The sequence below is a fragment of the Oncorhynchus keta genome, chromosome 7, assembly GCF_023373465.1.
Source record: "Oncorhynchus keta strain PuntledgeMale-10-30-2019 chromosome 7, Oket_V2, whole genome shotgun sequence".
In the NCBI taxonomy this organism is placed as follows: Eukaryota; Metazoa; Chordata; class Actinopteri; order Salmoniformes; family Salmonidae; genus Oncorhynchus; species Oncorhynchus keta.
In genome coordinates, this window is record NC_068427.1 from 54,723,933 (window position 1) to 54,745,862 (window position 21,930).

The 21,930-nt window shown below is 48.6% G+C and overlaps 1 protein-coding gene and 1 long non-coding RNA gene across 10 annotated transcripts in view; one reads left to right on the forward strand and one right to left on the reverse strand.

The window, feature by feature from the left end:
* bmpr2b (bone morphogenetic protein receptor, type II b (serine/threonine kinase)) overlaps positions 1–21,930 on the reverse strand; it is a 184,133-nt gene that overhangs the window by 19,094 nt on the left and 143,109 nt on the right. The window contains 1 exon segment of the mRNA XM_052521830.1: positions 19,064–19,236. Within this exon segment, the coding sequence (XP_052377790.1) occupies positions 19,064–19,236 (173 nt within the window).
* Positions 19,777–21,734, forward strand: LOC127931242 (uncharacterized). 9 transcript variants are annotated; one of them, XR_008140502.1, is made up of 5 exons: positions 19,777–20,090; positions 20,413–20,464; positions 20,555–20,772; positions 20,863–20,926; positions 21,185–21,734. It is a non-coding gene; the product is annotated as an uncharacterized LOC127931242 (long non-coding RNA). The 9 variants fall into 9 exon arrangements; XR_008140497.1 differs by lacking the exons at positions 19,777–20,090; positions 20,413–20,464 and adding exons at positions 20,242–20,386; positions 20,465–20,536 and having other exon boundaries at positions 20,639–20,772; XR_008140496.1 differs by lacking the exons at positions 19,777–20,090; positions 20,413–20,464 and adding an exon at positions 20,242–20,386 and having other exon boundaries at positions 20,529–20,600; positions 20,639–20,772.

Below are 21,930 nucleotides of genomic sequence, written 5' to 3' on the forward strand. Positions count from 1 at the left end.
CTGGTTACTGGTCCAACGCTCTAACAACTAGACTACCCTGCTGGTTACTGGTCCAACGCTCTAACAACTAGACTACCCTGCTGGTTACTGGTCCAACACTCTAACAACTAGACTACCCTGCTGGTTACTGGTCCAACGCTCTAACAACTAGACTACCCTGCTGGTTACTGGTCCAACGCTCTAACAACTAGACTACCCTGCTGGTTACTAACAACTAGACTACCCTGCTGGTTACTGGTCCAACACTCTAACAACTAGACTACCCTGCTGGTTACTGGTCCAACGCTCTAACAACTAGACTACCCTGCTGGTTACTGGTCCAACGCTCTAACAACTAGACTACCCTGCTGGTTACTAACAACTAGACTACCCTGCTGGTTACTGGTCCAACGCTCTAACAACTAGACTACCCTGCTGGTTACTGGTCCAACACTCTAACAACTAGACTACCCTGCTGGTTACTGGTCCAACGCTCTAACAACTAGACTACCCTGCTGGTTACTGGTCCAACGCTCTAACAACTAGACTACCCTGCTGGTTACTGACAACTAGGCTACCCTGCTGGTTACTGACAACTAGGCTACCCTGTTGGTTACTGACAACTAGGCTACCCTGTTGGTTACTGACAACTAGGCTACCCTGTTGGTTACTGACAACTAGGCTACCCTGCTGGTTACTGACAACTAGGCTACCCTGTTGGTTACTGACAACTAGGCTACCCTGCTGGTTACTGACAACTAGGCTACCCTGCTGGTTACTGACAACTAGGCTACCCTGTTGGTTACTGACAACTAGGCTACCCTGTTGGTTACTGACAACTAGGCTACCCTGTTGGTTACTGACAACTAGGCTACCCTGTTGGTTACTGGTCCAACGCTCTAACAACTAGACTACCCTGTTGGTTACTGGTCCAACGCTCTAACAACTAGACTACCCTGCTGGTTACTGGTCCAACGCTCTAACAACTAGACTACCCTGCTGGTTACTGGTCCAACGCTCTAACAACTAGACTACCCTGCTGGTTACTGGTCCAACGCTCTAACAACTAGACTACCCTGCTGGTTACTGGTCCAACGCTCTAACAACTAGACTACCCTGCTGGTTACTAACAACTAGACTACCCTGCTGGTTACTGGTCCAACGCTCTAACAACTAGACTACCCTGCTGGTTACTGGTCCAACGCTCTAACAACTAGACTACCCTGCTGGTTACTGGTCCAACACTCTAACAACTAGACTACCCTGCTGGTTACTGGTCCAACGCTCTAACAACTAGACTACCCTGCTGGTTACTGGTCCAACGCTCTAACAACTAGACTACCCTGCTGGTTACTAACAACTAGACTACCCTGCTGGTTACTGGTCCAACGCTCTAACAACTAGACTACCCTGCTGGTTACTGGTCCAACGCTCTAACAACTAGACTACCCTGCTGGTTACTGGTCCAACACTCTAACAACTAGACTACCCTGCTGGTTACTGGTCCAACGCTCTAACAACTAGACTACCCTGCTGGTTACTGGTCCAACGCTCTAACAACTAGACTACCCTGCTGGTTACTAACAACTAGACTACCCTGCTGGTTACTGGTCCAACACTCTAACAACTAGACTACCCTGCTGGTTACTGGTCCAACGCTCTAACAACTAGACTACCCTGCTGGTTACTGGTCCAACGCTCTAACAACTAGACTACCCTGCTGGTTACTAACAACTAGACTACCCTGCTGGTTACTGGTCCAACGCTCTAACAACTAGACTACCCTGCTGGTTACTGGTCCAACACTCTAACAACTAGACTACCCTGCTGGTTACTGGTCCAACGCTCTAACAACTAGACTACCCTGCTGGTTACTGGTCCAACGCTCTAACAACTAGACTACCCTGCTGGTTACTGACAACTAGGCTACCCTGCTGGTTACTGACAACTAGGCTACCCTGTTGGTTACTGACAACTAGGCTACCCTGTTGGTTACTGACAACTAGGCTACCCTGTTGGTTACTGACAACTAGGCTACCCTGCTGGTTACTGACAACTAGGCTACCCTGTTGGTTACTGACAACTAGGCTACCCTGCTGGTTACTGACAACTAGGCTACCCTGCTGGTTACTGACAACTAGGCTACCCTGTTGGTTACTGACAACTAGGCTACCCTGTTGGTTACTGACAACTAGGCTACCCTGCTGGTTACTGGTCCAACGCTCTAACAACTAGACTACCCTGCTGGTTACTGGTCCAACGCTCTAACAACTAGACTACCCTGCTGGTTACTGGTCCAACGCTCTAACAACTAGACTACCCTGCTGGTTACTGGTCCAACGCTCTAACAACTAGACTACCCTGCTGGTTACTGGTCCAACGCTCTAACAACTAGACTACCCTGCTGGTTACTGGTCCAACGCTCTAACAACTAGACTACCCTGCTGGTTACTAACAACTAGACTACCCTGCTGGTTACTGGTCCAACGCTCTAACAACTAGACTACCCTGCTGGTTACTGGTCCAACGCTCTAACAACTAGACTACCCTGCTGGTTACTGGTCCAACACTCTAACAACTAGACTACCCTGCTGGTTACTGGTCCAACGCTCTAACAACTAGACTACCCTGCTGGTTACTGGTCCAACGCTCTAACAACTAGACTACCCTGCTGGTTACTAACAACTAGACTACCCTGCTGGTTACTGGTCCAACGCTCTAACAACTAGACTACCCTGCTGGTTACTGGTCCAACGCTCTAACAACTAGACTACCCTGCTGGTTACTGGTCCAACACTCTAACAACTAGACTACCCTGCTGGTTACTGGTCCAACGCTCTAACAACTAGACTACCCTGCTGGTTACTGGTCCAACGCTCTAACAACTAGACTACCCTGCTGGTTACTAACAACTAGACTACCCTGCTGGTTACTGGTCCAACACTCTAACAACTAGACTACCCTGCTGGTTACTGGTCCAACGCTCTAACAACTAGACTACCCTGCTGGTTACTGGTCCAACGCTCTAACAACTAGACTACCCTGCTGGTTACTAACAACTAGACTACCCTGCTGGTTACTGGTCCAACGCTCTAACAACTAGACTACCCTGCTGGTTACTGGTCCAACACTCTAACAACTAGACTACCCTGCTGGTTACTGGTCCAACGCTCTAACAACTAGACTACCCTGCTGGTTACTGGTCCAACGCTCTAACAACTAGACTACCCTGCTGGTTACTGACAACTAGGCTACCCTGCTGGTTACTGACAACTAGGCTACCCTGTTGGTTACTGACAACTAGGCTACCCTGTTGGTTACTGACAACTAGGCTACCCTGTTGGTTACTGACAACAGGCTACCCTGCTGGTTACTGACAACTAGGCTACCCTGTTGGTTACTGACAACTAGGCTACCCTGCTGGTTACTGACAACTAGGCTACCCTGCTGGTTACTGACAACTAGGCTACCCTGTTGGTTACTGACAACTAGGCTACCCTGTTGGTTACTGACAACTAGGCTACCCTGTTGGTTACTGACAACTAGGCTACCCTGTTGGTTACTGGTCCAACGCTCTAACAACTAGACTACCCTGCTGGTTACTGGTCCAACGCTCTAACAACTAGACTACCCTGCTGGTTACTGGTCCAACGCTCTAACAACTAGACTACCCTGCTGGTTACTGGTCCAACGCTCTAACAACTAGACTACCCTGCTGGTTACTGGTCCAACGCTCTAACAACTAGACTACCCTGCTGGTTACTGGTCCAACGCTCTAACAACTAGACTACCCTGCTGGTTACTAACAACTAGACTACCCTGCTGGTTACTGGTCCAACGCTCTAACAACTAGACTACCCTGCTGGTTACTGGTCCAACGCTCTAACAACTAGACTACCCTGCTGGTTACTGGTCCAACACTCTAACAACTAGACTACCCTGCTGGTTACTGGTCCAACGCTCTAACAACTAGACTACCCTGCTGGTTACTGGTCCAACGCTCTAACAACTAGACTACCCTGCTGGTTACTAACAACTAGACTACCCTGCTGGTTACTGGTCCAACGCTCTAACAACTAGACTACCCTGCTGGTTACTGGTCCAACGCTCTAACAACTAGACTACCCTGCTGGTTACTGGTCCAACGCTCTAACAACTAGACTACCCTGCTGGTTACTGGTCCAACGCTCTAACAACTAGACTACCCTGCTGGTTACTGGTCCAACGCTCTAACAACTAGACTACCCTGCTGGTTACTGGTCCAACGCTCTAACAACTAGACTACCCTGCTGGTTACTAACAACTAGACTACCCTGCTGGTTACTGGTCCAACGCTCTAACAACTAGACTACCCTGCTGGTTACTGGTCCAACGCTCTAACAACTAGACTACCCTGCTGGTTACTGCTCCAACGCTCTAACAACTAGACTACCCTGCTGGTTACTGGTCCAACGCTCTAACAACTAGACTACCCTGCTGGTTACTGGTCCAACACTCTAACAACTAGACTACCCTGCTGGTTACTGGTCCAACGCTCCAACAACTAGACTACCCTGCTGGTTACTGGTCCAACGCTCTAACAACTAGACTACCCTGCTGGTTACTGGTCCAACGCTCAACAACTAGACTACCCTGCTGGTTACTGGTCCAACGCTCTAACAACTAGACTACCCTGCTGGTTACTGGTCCAACGCTCTAACAACTAGACTACCCTGCTGGTTACTGGTCCAACGCTCCAACAACTAGACTACCCTGCTGGTTACTGGTCCAACGCTCTAACAACTAGACTACCTGCTGGTTACTGGTCCAACGTTCTAAAAACTAGACTACCTGCTGGTTACTGGTCCAACGCTCCAACAACTAGACTACCCTGCTGGTTACTGGTCCAACGTTCTAACAACTAGACTACCTGCTGGTTACTGGTCCAACGCTCCAACAACTAGACTACCTGCTGGTTACTGGTCCAACGCTCCAACAACTAGACTACCTGCTGGTTACTGGTCCAACACTCTAACAACTAGACTACCTGCTGGTTACTGGTCCAACGCTCCAACAACTAGACTACCTGCTGGTTACTGGTCCAACGCTCTAACAACTAGACTACCCTGCTGGTTACTGGCCCAATGCTCTAACAACTAGACTACCCTGCTGGTTACTGGTCCAACACTCCAACAAGTAGACTACCCTGCTGGTTACTGGTCCAACGCTCTAACAACTAGACTACCCTGCTGGTTACTGGTCCAATGCTCTAACAACTAGACTACCCTGATGGTTACTGGTCCAACGTTCTAACAACTAGACTACCTGCTGGTTACTGGTCCAACGCTCTAACAACTAGACTACCCTGCTGGTTACTGACCCAACACTCTAACAACTAGACTACCCTGCTGGTTACTGGTCCAACGCTCTAACAACTAGACTACCCTGCTGGTTACTGGTCCAACGCTCTAACAACTAGACTACCCTGCTGGTTACTGGTCCAACGCTCTAACAACTAGACTACCCTGCTGGTTACTGGTCCAACACTCTAACAACTAGACTACCCTGCTGGTTACTGGTCCAACGCTCCAACAACTAGACTACCCTGCTGGTTACTGGTCCAACGCTCTAACAACTAGACTACCCTGCTGGTTACTGGTCCAACGCTCCAACAACTAGACTACCCTGCTGGTTACTGGTCCAACGCTCTAACAACTAGACTACCCTGCTGGTTACTGGTCCAACGCTCTAACAACTAGACTACCCTGCTGGTTACTGGTCCAACGCTCCAACAACTAGACTACCCTGCTGGTTACTGGTCCAACGCTCTAACAACTAGACTACCTGCTGGTTACTGGTCCAACGTTCTAACAACTAGACTACCTGCTGGTTACTGGTCCAACGCTCCAACAACTAGACTACCCTGCTGGTTACTGGTCCAACGTTCTAACAACTAGACTACCTGCTGGTTACTGGTCCAACGCTCCAACAACTAGACTACCTGCTGGTTACTGGTCCAACGCTCCAACAACTAGACTACCTGCTGGTTACTGGTCCAACACTCTAACAACTAGACTACCTGCTGGTTACTGGTCCAACGCTCCAACAACTAGACTACCTGCTGGTTACTGGTCCAACGCTCTAACAACTAGACTACCCTGCTGGTTACTGGCCCAATGCTCTAACAACTAGACTACCCTGCTGGTTACTGGTCCAACACTCTAACAACTAGACTACCCTGCTGGTTACTGGTCCAACGCTCCAACAAGTAGACTACCCTGCTGCTTACTGGTCCAACGCTCTAACAACTAGACTACCCTGCTGGTTACTGGTCCAATGCTCTAACAACTAGACTACCCTGATGGTTACTGGTCCAACGTTCTAACAACTAGACTACCTGCTGGTTACTGGTCCAACGCTCTAACAACTAGACTACCCTGCTGGTTACTGACCCAACACTCTAACAACTAGACTACCCTGCTGGTTACTGGTCCAACGCTCTAACAACTAGACTACCTGCTGGTTACTGGTCCAACGCTCTAACAACTAGACTACCTGCTGGTTACTGGTCCAACGCACTAACAACTAGACTACCTGCAGGTTACTGGTCCAACGCTCTAACAACTAGACTACCCTGCTGGTTACTGGTCCAATGCTCTAACAACTAGACTACCCTGCTGGTTACTGGTCCAACGTTCTAACAACTAGACTACCTACTGGTCCAACGCTCTAACAACTAGACTACCCTGCTGGTTACTGACCCAACACTCTAACAACTAGACTACCCTGCTGGTTACTGGTCCAACGCTCTAACAACTAGACTACCTGCTGGTTACTGGTCCAACGCTCTAACAACTAGACTACCTGCTGGTTACTGGTCCAATGCACTAACAACTAGACTACCTGCAGGTTACTGGTCCAACGCTCTAACAACTAGACTACCCTGCTGGTTACTGGTCCAATGCTCTAACAACTAGACTACCCTGCTGGTTACTGGTCCAACGTTCTAACAACTAGACTACCCTGCTGGTTACTGGTCCAACGTTCTAAAAACTAGACTACCCTGCTGGTTACTGGTCCAACGCTCTAACAACTAGACTACCCTGCTGGTTACTGGTCCAACACTCTAACAACTAGACTACCCTGCTGGTTACTGGTCCAACGCTCCAACAACTAGACTACCCTGCTGGTTACTGGTCCAACGCTCTAACAACTAGACTACCCTGCTGGTTACTGGTCCAATGCTCTAACAACTAGACTACCCTGATGGTTACTGGTCCAACGTTCTAACAACTGGACTAACTGCTGGTTACTGGTCCAACGCTCTAACAACTAGACTACCCTGCTGGTTACTGACCCAACACTCTAACAACTAGACTACCCTGCTGGTTACTGGTCCAACGCTCTAACAACTAGACTACCTGCTGGTTACTGGTCCAACGCTCTAACAACTAGACTACCTGCTGGTTACTGGTCCAACGCACTAACAACTAGACTACCTGCAGGTTACTGGTCCAACGCTCTAACAACTAGACTACCCTGCTGGTTACTGGTCCAACGCTCTAACAACTAGACTACCCTGCTGGTTACTGGTCCAACGCTCTAACAACTAGACTACCCTGCTGGTTACTGGTCCAACGGTCTAACAACTAGACTACCCTGCTGGTTACTGGTCCAACACTCTAACAACTAGACTACCCTGCTGGTTACTGGCCCAACACTCTAACCACTAGACTACCCTGCTGGTTACTGGTCCAACGCTCTAACAACTAGACTACCCTGCTGGTTACTGGTCCAACGCTCTAACAACTAGTCTACCCTGCTGGTTACTGGTCCAACGTTCTAACAACTAGACTACCTGCTGGTTACTGATCCAACGCTCTAACAACTAGACGACCCTGCTGGTTACTGACCCAACACTCTAACAACTAGACTACCCTGCTGGTTACTGGTCCAACGCTCTAACAACTAGACTACCTGCTGGTTATTGGTCCAACGCTCTAACAACTAGACTACCTGCTGGTTACTGGTCCAATGCACTAACAACTAGACTACCCTGCTGGTTACTGGTCCAACACTCCAACAACTAGAATACCCTGCTGGTTACTGGTCCAACGCTCTAACAACTAGACTACCCTGCTGGTTACTGGTCCAACGCTCTAACAACTAGACTACCCTGCTGGTTACTGGTCCAACGTTCTAACAACTAGACTACCTGCTGGTTACTGATCCAACGCTCTAACAACTAGACGACCCTGCTGGTTACTGACCCAACACTCTAACAACTAGACTACCCTGCTGGTTACTGGTCCAACGCTCTAACAACTAGACTACCTGCTGGTTACTGGTCCAACGCTCTAACAACTAGACTACCTGCTGGTTACTGGTCCAACGCTCTAACAACTAGACTACCTGCTGGTTACTGGTCCAACGCTCTAACAACTAGACTACCTGCTGGTTACTGGTCCAACGCACTAACAACTAGACTACCTGCAGGTTACTGGTTCAACGCTCTAACAACTAGACTACCCTGCTGGTTACTGGTCCAATGCTCTAACAACTAGACTACCCTGCTGGTTACTGGTCCAACGTTCTAACAACTAGACTACCTGCTGGTTACTGGTCCAACGCTCTAACAACTAGACTACCCTGCTGGTTACTGACCCAACACTCTAACAACTAGACTACCCTGCTGGTTACTGGTCCAACGTCTAACAACTAGACTACCTGCTGGTTACTGGTCCAACGTTCTAACAACTAGACTACCTGCTGGTTACTGGTCCAACGCTCTAACAACTAGACTACCCTGCTGGTTACTGACCCAACACTCTAACAACTAGACTACCCTGCTGGTTACTGGTCCAACGTCTAACAACTAGACTACCTGCTGGTTACTGGTCCAACACACTAACAACTAGACTACCTGCTGGTTACTGGTCCAACACTCTAACAACTAGACTACCTGCTGGTTACTGGTCCAACGTTCTAACAACTAGACTACCCTGCTGGTTACTGGTCCAACACTCTAACAACTAGACTACCCTGCTGGTTACTGGTCCAACGCTCTAACAACTAGACTATCCTGCTGGTTACTAACAACTAGACTACCCTGCTGGTTACTGGTCCAACGCTCTAACAACTAGACTACCTGCTGGTTACTGGTCCAACACTCTAACAACTAGACTACCCTGCTGGTTACTGGTCCAACGCTCTAACAACTAGACTACCCTGCTGGTTACTGGTCCAACGCTCCAACAACTAGACTACCCTGCTGGTTACTGGTCCAACGCTCTAACAACTAGACTACCTGCTGGTTACTGGTCCAACGTTCTAACAACTAGACTACCTGCTGGTTACTGGTCCAACGCTCCAACAACTAGACTACTCTGCTGGTTACTGGTCCAACGTTCTAACAACTAGACTACCTGCTGGTTACTGGTCCAACGCTCCAACAACTAGACTACCTGCTGGTTACTGGTCCAACGCTCCAACAACTAGACTACCTGCTGGTTACTGGTCCAACACTCTAACAACTAGACTACCTGCTGGTTACTGGTCCAACGCTCCAACAACTAGACTACCTGCTGGTTACTGGTCCAACGCTCTAACAACTAGACTACCCTGCTGGTTACTGGCCCAATGCTCTAACAACTAGACTACCCTGCTGGTTACTGGTCCAACACTCTAACAACTAGACTACCCTGCTGGTTACTGGTCCAACGCTCCAACAACTAGACTACCCTGCTGGTTACTGGTCCAACGCTCTAACAACTAGACTACCCTGCTGGTTACTGGTCCAATGCTCTAACAACTAGACTACCCTGATGGTTACTGGTCCAACATTCTAACAACTAGACTACCTGCTGGTTACTGGTCCAACGCTCTAACAACTAGACTACCCTGCTGGTTACTGACCCAACACTCTAACAACTAGACTACCCTGCTGGTTACTGGTCCAACGCTCTAACAACTAGACTACCTGCTGGTTACTGGTCCAACGCACTAACAACTAGACTACCTGCAGGTTACTGGTCCAACGCTCTAACAACTAGACTACCCTGCTGGTTACTGGTCCAATGCTCTAACAACTAGACTACCCTGCTGGTTACTGGTCCAACGTTCTAACAACTAGACTACCTGCTGGTTACTGGTCCAACGCTCTAACAACTAGACTACCCTGCTGGTTACTGACCCAACACTCTAACAACTAGACTACCTGCTGGTTACTGGTCCAACGCTCTAACAACTAGACTACCCTGCTGGTCACTGGTCCAACGCTCTAACAACTAGACTACCTGCTGGTTATTGGTCCAACGCTCTAACAACTAGACTACCTGCTGGTTACTGGTCCAATGCACTAACAACTAGACTACCTGCAGGTTACTGGTCCAACGCTCTAACAACTAGACTACCCTGCTGGTTACTGGTCCAATGCTCTAACAACTAGACTACCCTGCTGGTTACTGGTCCAACGTTCTAACAACTAGACTACCCTGCTGGTTACTGGTCCAACGTTCTAAAACTAGACTACCCTGCTGGTTACTGGTCCAACGCTCTAACAACTAGACTACCCTGCTGGTTACTGGTCCAACACTCTAACAACTAGACTACCCTGCTGGTTACTGGTCCAACGCTCCAACAACTAGACTACCCTGCTGGTTACTGGTCCAACGCTCTAACAACTAGACTACCCTGCTGGTTATTGGTCCAATGCTCTAACAACTAGACTACCCTGATGGTTACTGGTCCAACGTTCTAACAACTAGACTACCTGCTGGTTACTGGTCCAACGCTCTAACAACTAGACTACCCTGCTGGTTACTGGTCCAACGCTCTAACAACTAGACTACCTGCTGGTTACTGGTCCAACGCTCTAACAACTAGACTACCTGCTGGTTACTGGTCCAACGCACTAACAACTAGACTACCTGCAGGTTACTGGTCCAACGCTCTAACAACTAGACTACCCTGCTGGTTACTGGTCCAACGCTCTGACAACTAGACTACCCTGCTGGTTACTGGTCCAACGCTCTAACAACTAGACTACCCTGCTGGTTACTGGTCCAACGGTCTAACAACTAGACTACCCTGCTGGTTACTGGTCCAACACTCTAACAACTAGACTACCCTGCTGGTTACTGGCCCAACACTCTAACCACTAGACTACCCTGCTGGTTACTGGTCCAACGCTCTAACAACTAGACTACCCTGCTGGTTACTGGTCCAACGTTCTAACAACTAGACTACCTGCTGGTTACTAACAACTAGGCTACCCTGCTGGTTACTGGTCCAACACTCTAACAACTAGACTACCCTGCTGGTTACTGGTCCAACGTTCTAACAACTAGACTACCTGCTGGTTACTGGTCCAACGTTCTAACAACTAGACTACCTGCTGGTTACTAACAACTAGACTACCCTGCTGGTTACTGGTCCAACGTTCTAACAACTAGACTACCTGCTGGTTACTGGTCCAACGTTCTAACAACTAGACTACCCTGCTGGTTACTGGTCCAACGTTCTAACAACTAGACTACCCTGCTGGTTACTGGTCCAACGTTCTAACAACTAGACTACCCTGCTGGTTACTGGTCCAACACTCCAACAACTAGACTACCCTGCTGGTTACTGGTCCAACGCTCTAACAACTAGACTACCCTGCTGGTTACTGGTCCAACGCTCTAACAACTAGACTACCCTGCTGGTTACTGGTCCAACGTTCTAACAACTAGACTACCTGCTGGTTACTGATCCAACGCTCTAACAACTAGACGACCCTGCTGGTTACTGACCCAACACTCTAACAACTAGACTACCCTGCTGGTTACTGGTCCAACGCTCTAACAACTAGACTACCTGCTGGTTACTGGTCCAACGCTCTAACAACTAGACTACCTGCTGGTTACTGGTCCAACGCACTAACAACTAGACTACCTGCAGGTTACTGGTTCAACGCTCTAACAACTAGACTACCCTGCTGGTTACTGGTCCAACGCTCTAACAACTAGACTACCCTGCTGGTTACTGGTCCAACGCTCTAACAACTAGACTACCCTGCTGGTTACTGGTCCAACGGTCTAACAACTAGACTACCCTGCTGGTTACTGGTCCAACACTCTAACAACTAGACTACCCTGCTGGTTACTGGTCCAACACTCTAACAACTAGACTACCCTGCTGGTTACTGGCCCAACACTCTAACCACTAGACTACCCTGCTGGTTACTGGTCCAACGCTCTAACAACTAGACTACCCTGCTGGTTACTGGTCCAACGTTCTAACAACTAGACTACCTGCTGGTTACTAACAACTAGGCTACCCTGCTGGTTACTGGTCCAACACTCTAACAACTAGACTACCCTGCTGGTTACTGGTCCAACGTTCTAACAACTAGACTACCTGCTGGTTACTGGTCCAACGTTCTAACAACTAGACTACCTGCTGGTTACTAACAACTAGACTACCCTGCTGGTTACTGGTCCAACGCTCTAACAACTAGACTACCTGCTGGTTACTGGTCCAACGCTCTAACAACTAGACTACCTGCTGGTTACTGGTCCAACGTTCTAACAACTAGACTACCCTGCTGGTTACTGGTCAAACGCTCTAACAACTAGACTACCCTGCTGGTTACTGGTCCAACGCTCTAACAACTAGACTACCCTGCTGGTTACTAACAACTAGACTACCCTGCTGGTTACTAACAACTAGACTACCCTGCTGGTTACTAACAACTAGACTACCCTGCTGGTTACTAACAACTAGACTACCCTGCTGGTTACTAACAACTAGACTACCCTGCTGGTTACTGGTCCAACGCTCTAACAACTAGACTACCCTGCTGGTTACTGGTCCAACGCTCTAACAACTAGACTACCCTGCTGGTTACTAACAACTAGACTACCCTGCTGGTTACTGGTCCAACGCTCTAACAACTAGACTACCCTGCTGGTTACTGGCCCAACGCTCTAACAACTAGACTACCTGCTGGTTGATGGTCCAACGCTCTAACAACTAGACTACCCTGCTGGTTATTAACAACTAGACTACCCTGCTGGTTACTGGTCCAACGCTCTAACAACTAGACTACCCTGCTGGTTACTGGTCCAACGCTCTAACAACTAGACTACCCTGCTGGTTACTAACAACTAGACTACCTGCTGGTTACTGGTCCAACGCTCTAACCACGAGTCTACCTGCTGGTTACTGACCCAACACTCTAACAACTAGACTACCCTGCTGGTTACTAACAACTAGACTACCTGCTGGTTACTGGTCCAACGCTCTAACAACTAGACTACCCTGCTGGTTACTAACAACTAGACTACCTGCTGGTTACTGGTCCAACGCTCTAACAACTAGACTACCCTGCTGGTTACTGGTCCAACGCTCTAACAACTAGACTACCCTGCTGGTTACTGACCCAACGCTCTAACAACTAGGCTACCCTGCTGGTTACTGGTCCAACGCTCTAACAACTAGACTACCCTGCTGGTTACTGACCCAACACTCTAATAACTAGGTTACCCTGCTGGTTACTGGTCCAACGCTCTAACAACTAGGCTACCCTGCTGGTTACTAACAACTAGACTACCTGCTGGTTACTGGTCCAACGCTCTAAGAACTAGGCTACCCTGCTGGTTACTGGTCCAACACTCTAACAACTAGGCTACCCTGCTGGTTACTGGTCCAACGCTCTAACAACTAGACTACCCTGCTGGTTACTAACAACTAGGCTACCCTGCTGGTTACTGGTCCAACGCTCTAACAACTAGACTACCCTGCTGGTTACTAACAACTAGGCTACCCTGCTGGTTACTGGTCCAACGCTCTAACAAATAGACTACCCTGCTGGTTACTGGTCCAACGCTCTAACAACTAGACTACCCTGCTGGTTACTGGTCCAACGCTCTAACAACTAGACTACCCTGCTGGTTACTGGCCCAACACTCTAACCACTAGACTACCCTGCTGGTTACTGGTGCAACGCTCTAACAACTAGACTACCCTGCTGGTTACTGGTCCAACGTTCTAACAACTAGACTACCTGCTGGTTACTAACAACTAGACTACCCTGCTGGTTACTGGTCCAACACTCTAACAACTAGACTACCCTGCTGGTTACTGGTCCAACGTTCTAACAACTAGACTACCTGCTGGTTACTAACAACTAGACTACCCTGCTGGTTACTGGTCCAACGTTCTAACAACTAGACTACCTGCTGGTTACTAACAACTAGACTACCCTGCTGGTTACTGGTCCAACGCTCTAACAACTAGGTTACCCTGTTGGTTACTGACCCAACGCTCTAACAACTAGACTACCTGCTGGTTACTGGTCCAACGCTCTAACAACTAGACTACCCTGCTGGTTACTGGTCCAACGCTCTAACAACTAGACTACCCTGCTGGTTACTAACAACTAGACTACCCTGCTGGTTACTGGTCCAACGTTCTAACAACTAAGCTACTACACCGTAATTAGCACCGTCTAATTACGGCGGTAACCAGATTATAATAGCAATAAGGCACCTCAGGTGACTATGATGAATGGCCAATATACCACGGCTAAGGGCTGTATTCAGGCACTCTGCGTTGCGTCGTGCTTAAGAACAGCCCTTGGATGTGGTGTATACCACACCTCCTGGCCTGATTGCTTCCTTATAAAATGGTTTGATTGGATCCTGGATGCTGGTTGGTTGAACACCTTTTATCCCCAAGCCATAAGACATTGAACTAGGTAACCAAATAGCATTGACCCTTTTTTGAGTCATCATACTACTGTTAATTATCTATCCTGTTTCCTCGCCACTTTACCCTTACCTACATGTACATATGTACCTCAATTACCTCATACCCCTGCACATTGGCTCAGTACTGGTACTCACTGTATATAACCATGTTATTACCTGGTACTCACTGTATATAACCATGTTATTACCTCGTAGCCCTGTGTATATAGCCCGGTACCCTGTGTATATAGCCAAGATATCGTTACTCAGTACTGGTACCCTGTGTATATAGCCTGGTACCCCGTGTATATAGCCTGGTACCCGTGTATATAGCCAAGATACCGTTACTCAGTGCTGGTACCCTGTGTATATAGCCAATATATCGTTACTCAGTACTGGTACCCTGTGTATATAGCCTGGTACCCTGTGTATATAGCCAAGATATCGTTACTCAGTACTGGTACCCTGTGTATATAGCCTGGTACCCTGTGTATATAGCCTGGTACCCTGTGTATATAGCCAGGATATCGTTACTCAGTACTGGTACCCTGTGTATATAGCCTGGTACCCCGTGTATATAGCCTGGTACCCTGTGTATATAGCCTGGTACCCCGTGTATATAGCCTGGTACCCTGTGTATATAGCCTGGTACCCTGTGTATATAGCCAAGATACCGTTACTCAGTGCTGGTACCCTGTGTATATAGCCAATATATCGTTACTCAGTACTGGTATCCTGTGTATATAGCCTGGTACCCTGTGTATATAGCCAAGATATCGTTACTCAGTACTGGTACCCTGTGTATATAGCCTGGTACCCTGTGTATATAGCCTGGTACCCTGTGTATATAGCCAAGATATCGTTACTCAGTACTGGTACCCTGTGTATATAGCCTGGTACCCTGTGTATATAGCCAAGATATCGTTACTCAGTACTGGTACCCTGTGTATATAGCCTGGTACCCTGTGTATATAGCCTGGTACCCTGTGTATATAGCCAAGATATCGTTACTCAGTACTGGTACCCTGTGTATATAGCCTGGTACCCTGTGTATATAGCCTGGTACCCTGTGTATATAGCCAGGATATCGTTACTCAGTACTGGTACCCTGTGTATATAGCCTGGTACCCTGTGTATATAGCCAAGATATCGTTACTCAGTACTGGTACCCTGTGTATATAGCCTGGTACCCTGTGTATATAGCCTGGTACCCTGTGTATATAGCCAGGATATCGTTACTCAGTACTGGTACCCTGTGTATATAGCCTGGTACCCCGTGTATATAGCCTGGTACCCTGTGTATATAGCCTGGTACCCCGTGTATATAGCCTGGTACCCTGTGTATATAGCCTGGTACCCTGTGTATATAGCCAAGATACCGTTACTCAGTGCTGGTACCCTGTGTATATAGCCAATATATCGTTACTCAGTACTGGTACCCTGTGTATATAGCCTGGTACCCCGTGTATATAGCCTGGTACCCTGTGTATATAGCCTGGTACCCTGTGTATATAGCCAAGATACCGTTACTCAGTGCTGGTACCCTGTGTATATAGCCAATATATCGTTACTCAGTACTGGTACCCTGTGTATATAGCCTGGTACCCTGTGTATATAGCCTGGTACCCTGTGTATATAGCCAAGATATCGTTACTCAGTACTGGTACCCTGTGTATATAGCCTGGTACCCTGTGTATATAGCCAAGATATCGTTACTCAGTACTGGTACCCTGTGTATATAGCCTGGTACCCTGTGTATATAGCCTGGTACCCTGTGTATATAGCCAAGATATCGTTACTCAGTACTGGTACCCTGTGTATATAGCCTGGTACCCTGTGTATATAGCCTGGTACCCTGTGTATATAGCCAGGATATCGTTACTCAGTACTGGTACCCTGTGTATATAGCCTGGTACCCTGTGTATATAGCCTGGTACCCTGTGTATATAGCCAAGATATCGTTACTCAGTACTGGTACCCTGTGTATATAGCCTGGTACCCCGTGTATATAGCCTGGTACCCGTGTATATAGCCAAGATACCGTTACTCAGTGCTGGTACCCTGTGTATATAGCCAATATATCGTTACTCAGTACTGGTACCCTGTGTATATAGCCTGGTACCCTGTGTATATAGCCAAGATATCGTTACTCAGTACTGGTAACCTGTGTATATAGCCTGGTACCCTGTGTATATAGCCTGGTACCCTGTGTATATAGCCAGGATATCGTTACTCAGTACTGGTACCCTGTGTATATAGCCTGGTACCCCGTGTATATAGCCTGGTACCCTGTGTATATAGCCTGGTACCCCGTGTATATAGCCTGGTACCCTGTGTATATAGCCTGGTACCCTGTGTATATAGCCAAGATACCGTTACTCAGTGCTGGTACCCTGTGTATATAGCCAATATATAGTTACTCAGTACTGGTATCCTGTGTATATAGCCTGGTACCCTGTGTATATAGCCAAGATATCGTTACTCAGTACTGGTACCCTGTGTATATAGCCTGGTACCCTGTGTATATAGCCTGGTACCCTGTGTATATAGCCAAGATATCGTTACTCAGTACTGGTACCCTGTGTATATAGCCTGGTACCCTGTGTATATAGCCAAGATATCGTTACTCAGTACTGGTACCCTGTGTATATAGCCTGGTACCCTGTGTATATAGCCTGGTACCCTGTGTATATAGCCAAGATATCGTTACTCAGTACTGGTACCCTGTGTATATAGCCTGGTACCCTGTGTATATAGCCTGGTACCCTGTGTATATAGCCAAGATATCGTTACTCAGTACTGGTACCCTGTGTATATAGCCTGGTACCCTGTGTATATAGCCTGGTACCCTGTGTATATAGCCAGGATATCATTACTCAGTACTGGTACCCTGTGTATATAGCCTGGTACCCTGTGTATATAGCCTGGTACCCTGTGTATATAGCCAAGATATCGTTACTCAGTACTGGTACCCTGTGTATATAGCCTGGTACCCTGTGTATATAGCCTGGTACTCTGTGTATATAGCCAGGATATCGTTACTCAGTACTGGTACCCTGTGTATATAGCCTGGTACCCCGTGTATATAGCCTGGTACCCTGTGTATATAGCCTGGTACCCCGTGTATATAGCCTGGTACCCTGTGTATATAGCCTGGTACCCTGTGTATATAGCCAAGATACCGTTACTCAGTGCTGGTACCCTGTGTATATAGCCAATATATCGTTACTCAGCACTGGTACCCTGTGTATATAGCCTGGTACCCCGTGTATATAGCCTGGTACCCTGTGTATATAGCCTGGTACCCTGTGTATATAGCCAAGATACCGTTACTCAGTGCTGGTACCCTGTGTATATAGCCAATATATCGTTACTCAGTACTGGTACCCTGTGTATATAGCCTGGTACCCTGTGTATATAGCCTGGTACCCTGTGTATATAGCCAAGATATCGTTACTCAGTACTGGTACCCTGTGTATATAGCCTGGTACCCTGTGTATATAGCCAAGATATCGTTACTCAGTACTGGTACCCTGTGTATATAGCCTGGTACCCTGTGTATATAGCCTGGTACCCTGTGTATATAGCCAAGATATCGTTACTCAGTACTGGTACCCTGAGTATATAGCCTGGTACCCTGTGTATATAGCCTGGTACCCTGTGTATATAGCCAGGATATCGTTACTCAGTACTGGTACCCTGTGTATATAGCCTGGTACCCTGTGTATATAGCCTGGTACCCTGTGTATATAGCCAAGATATCGTTACTCAGTACTGGTACCCTGTGTATATAGCCTGGTACCCTGTGTATATAGCCTGGTACCCTGTGTATATAGCCAGGATATCGTTACTCAGTACTGGTACCCTGTGTATATAGCCTGGTACCCCGTGTATATAGCCTGGTACCCTGTGTATATAGCCTGGTACCCCGTGTATATAGCCTGGTACCCTGTGTATATAGCCTGGTACCCTGTGTATATAGCCAAGATACCGTTACTCAGTGCTGGTACCCTGTGTATATAGCCAATATATCGTTACTCAGTACTGGTACCCTGTGTATATAGCCTGGTACCCTGTGTATATAGCCAAGATATCGTTACTCAGTACTGGTACCCTGTGTATATAGCGCGTGTGTGCGTGCGTGTGTGTGTTCACCTCACATTCTGCAGTGTGGTGGTCATAGGGTTAACCGTGGTCCTGTGTGTGTGTGTGTGTGTGTGTGTGTGTGTGTGTGTGTGTGTGTGTGTGTGTGTGTGTGTGTGTGTGTGTGTGTGTGTGTGTGTGTGTGTGTGTGTGTGTGTGTGTGTGTGTGTGTGTGTGTGTGTGTGTGTGTGTGTGTGTGTGTGTGTGTGTGTGTGTGTGTGTGTGTTCACCTCTCGTTCTGCAGTGTGGTGGTCATAGGGTTAACCGTGGGGCTGACAGACTTGGTCCTGTCCCAGATCAGCAGTAGTTCAGCCATGCGCTCCTCTGAACACTGAGCGGTCAGCCTGGCCTCGGCATCCTGGTCCCAACAGTCCTCCATGGTCTCCTTCAGGGACCGCACCGCCTGAGGGAAGGTTACAGAGGATAACCATACCATACCACACCACACCATACCACACCATAACATACCACACCATAACATACCATACCACACCATACCACACCATACCACACCATAACATACCACACCATAACATACCATACCACACCATACCACACCATACCACACCATAACATACCACACCATAACATACCATACCACACCATACCACACCATAACATACCATACCACACCATACCACACCATAACATACCACACCATACCACACCATACCACACCATAACATACCACACCATAACATACCATACCATACCATACCACACCATACCACACCATACCACACCATAACATACCATACCACACCATACCACACCATAACATACCACACCATAACATACCATACCACAGCATACCATACCACACCATACCACACCATAACATACCATACCACACCATACCACACCATACCACACCATACCACACCATACCACACCATAACATACCATACCACACCATACCACACCATAACATACCATACCACACCATACCACACCATAACATACCACACCATAACATACCATACCACACCATACCACACCATACCACACACAGCACAGGTCTCACCAGGCTGCACCGCCTGGGGGAAGACAGTATCATGACAATTAAAAGAGACAGAGTTAAATGTCTCCGAGACGACTTCAGAAGGATGGACCAGGTGAGAAGGTGGACACTGTGGACCAGGTGAGGAGGTGGACACTATGGACCAGTAGAACTATACAGTGAGGAGGTGGACACTGTGGACCAGGTGAGGAGGTGGACACTGTGGACCAGGTGAGGCGGTGGACACTGTGGACCAGGTGAGGAGGTGGACACTGTGGACCAGGTGAGGCGGTGGACACTGTGGACCAGGTGAGGAGGTGGACACTGTGGACCAGGTGAGGCGGTGGACACTGTGGACCAGGTGAGGAGGTGGACACTGTGGACCAGTAGAACTATACAGTGAGGAGGTGGACACTGTGGACCAGGTGAGGCGGTGGACACTGTGGACCAGGTGAGGAGGTGGACACTGTGGACCAGTAGAACTATACAGTGAGGAGGTGGACACTGTGGACCAGGTGAGGAGGTGGACACTGTGGACCAGTATAAATATACAGTGAGGAGGTGGATACTGTGGACCAGGTGAGGAGGTGGACACTGTGGACCAGGTGAGGAGATGGACACTGTGGACCAGGTGAGGAGGTGGACACTGTGGACCAGTATAAATATACAGTGAGGAGGTGGACACTGTGGACCAGGTGAGGAGGTGGACACTGTGGACCAGTATAAATATACAGTGAGGAGGTGGACACTGTGGACCAGGTGAGGAGGTGGACACTGTGGACCAGTATAAATATACAGTGAGGAGGTGGACACTGTGGACCAGGTGAGGAGGTGGACACTGTGGACCAGGTGAGGAGGTGGACACTGTGGACCAGTATAAATATACAGTGAGGAGGTGGACACTGTGGACCAGGTGAGGAGGTGGACACTGTGGACCAGGTGAGGAGGTGGACACTATGGACCAGGTGAGGAGGTGGACACTGTGGACCAGTATAAATATACAGTGAGGAGGTGGATACTGTGGACCAGGTGAGGAGGTGGACACTGTGGACCAGGTGAGGAGGTGGACACTGTGGACCAGTATAAATATACAGTGAGGAGGTGGACACTGCAGACCAGGTGAGGAGGTGGACACTCAGGACCAGGTGAGGAGGTGGACACTGTGGACCAGGTGAGGAGGTGGACACTCAGGACCAGGTGAGGAGGTGGACACTGTGGACCAGTATAAATATACAGTGAGGAGGTGGACACTGTGGACCAGGTGAGGAGGTGGACACTCAGGACCAGGTGAGGAGGTGGACACTGTGGACCAGTATAAATATACAGTGAGGAGGTGGACACTGTGGACCAGGTGAGGAGGTGGACACTCAGGACCAGGTGAGGAGGTGGACACTGTGGACCAGGTGAGGAGGTGGACACTCAGGACCAGGTGAGGAGGTGGACACTGCGGACCAGTATAAATATATTGGTACCATCTTTGACACCCTGAAGTTTGAGCAAAACAAAACAAGCCATTAATTCCTCAGGAAACTGAACTCAGTCAGAGTCCACAAACACCTTCTGTGTTTCTCCTTCTGTGTGTTGCTTCACATCCCTCTCTGTCAAGAACAGGAAGTGACCTCCAATTCACTGTGAACAACTGCTGTGAGACCTTCCCTATGACCATCTGGGGTACCGTAGGTCTCTCAGACGACCTGGCCTCGTCCTCTGAGCTGCAGGCCAGGAGGAAAAGCCCATCACATCCTGGGGGACAGCACAACCCACAGTTCCAAATCCGCACCCTTGGATGCCAACCTGCGCTGTCAAGTGCCCTACCAATAGGAGCGGGGCCTCGTTTCAGCTCGAGGCCGTCCACCTGCATAACAGGACCATTAAGGAAGACCTAGGGACGATTCTAGAGATAGTTGTTATTAATGCCAGGGGTAAACTGTCTGTCTGTCTGCCTGCCTGCCTGCCTGCCTGCCTGCCTGCCTGCCTGCCTGCCTGCCTGCCTGCCTGCCTGCCTGCCTGCCTGCCTGCCTGCCTGCCTGCCTGCCTGCCTGCCTGCCTAATGTCTGAGTCTTCCCCTGGCTATCTGTAAATAATGTCTGAGTGTTC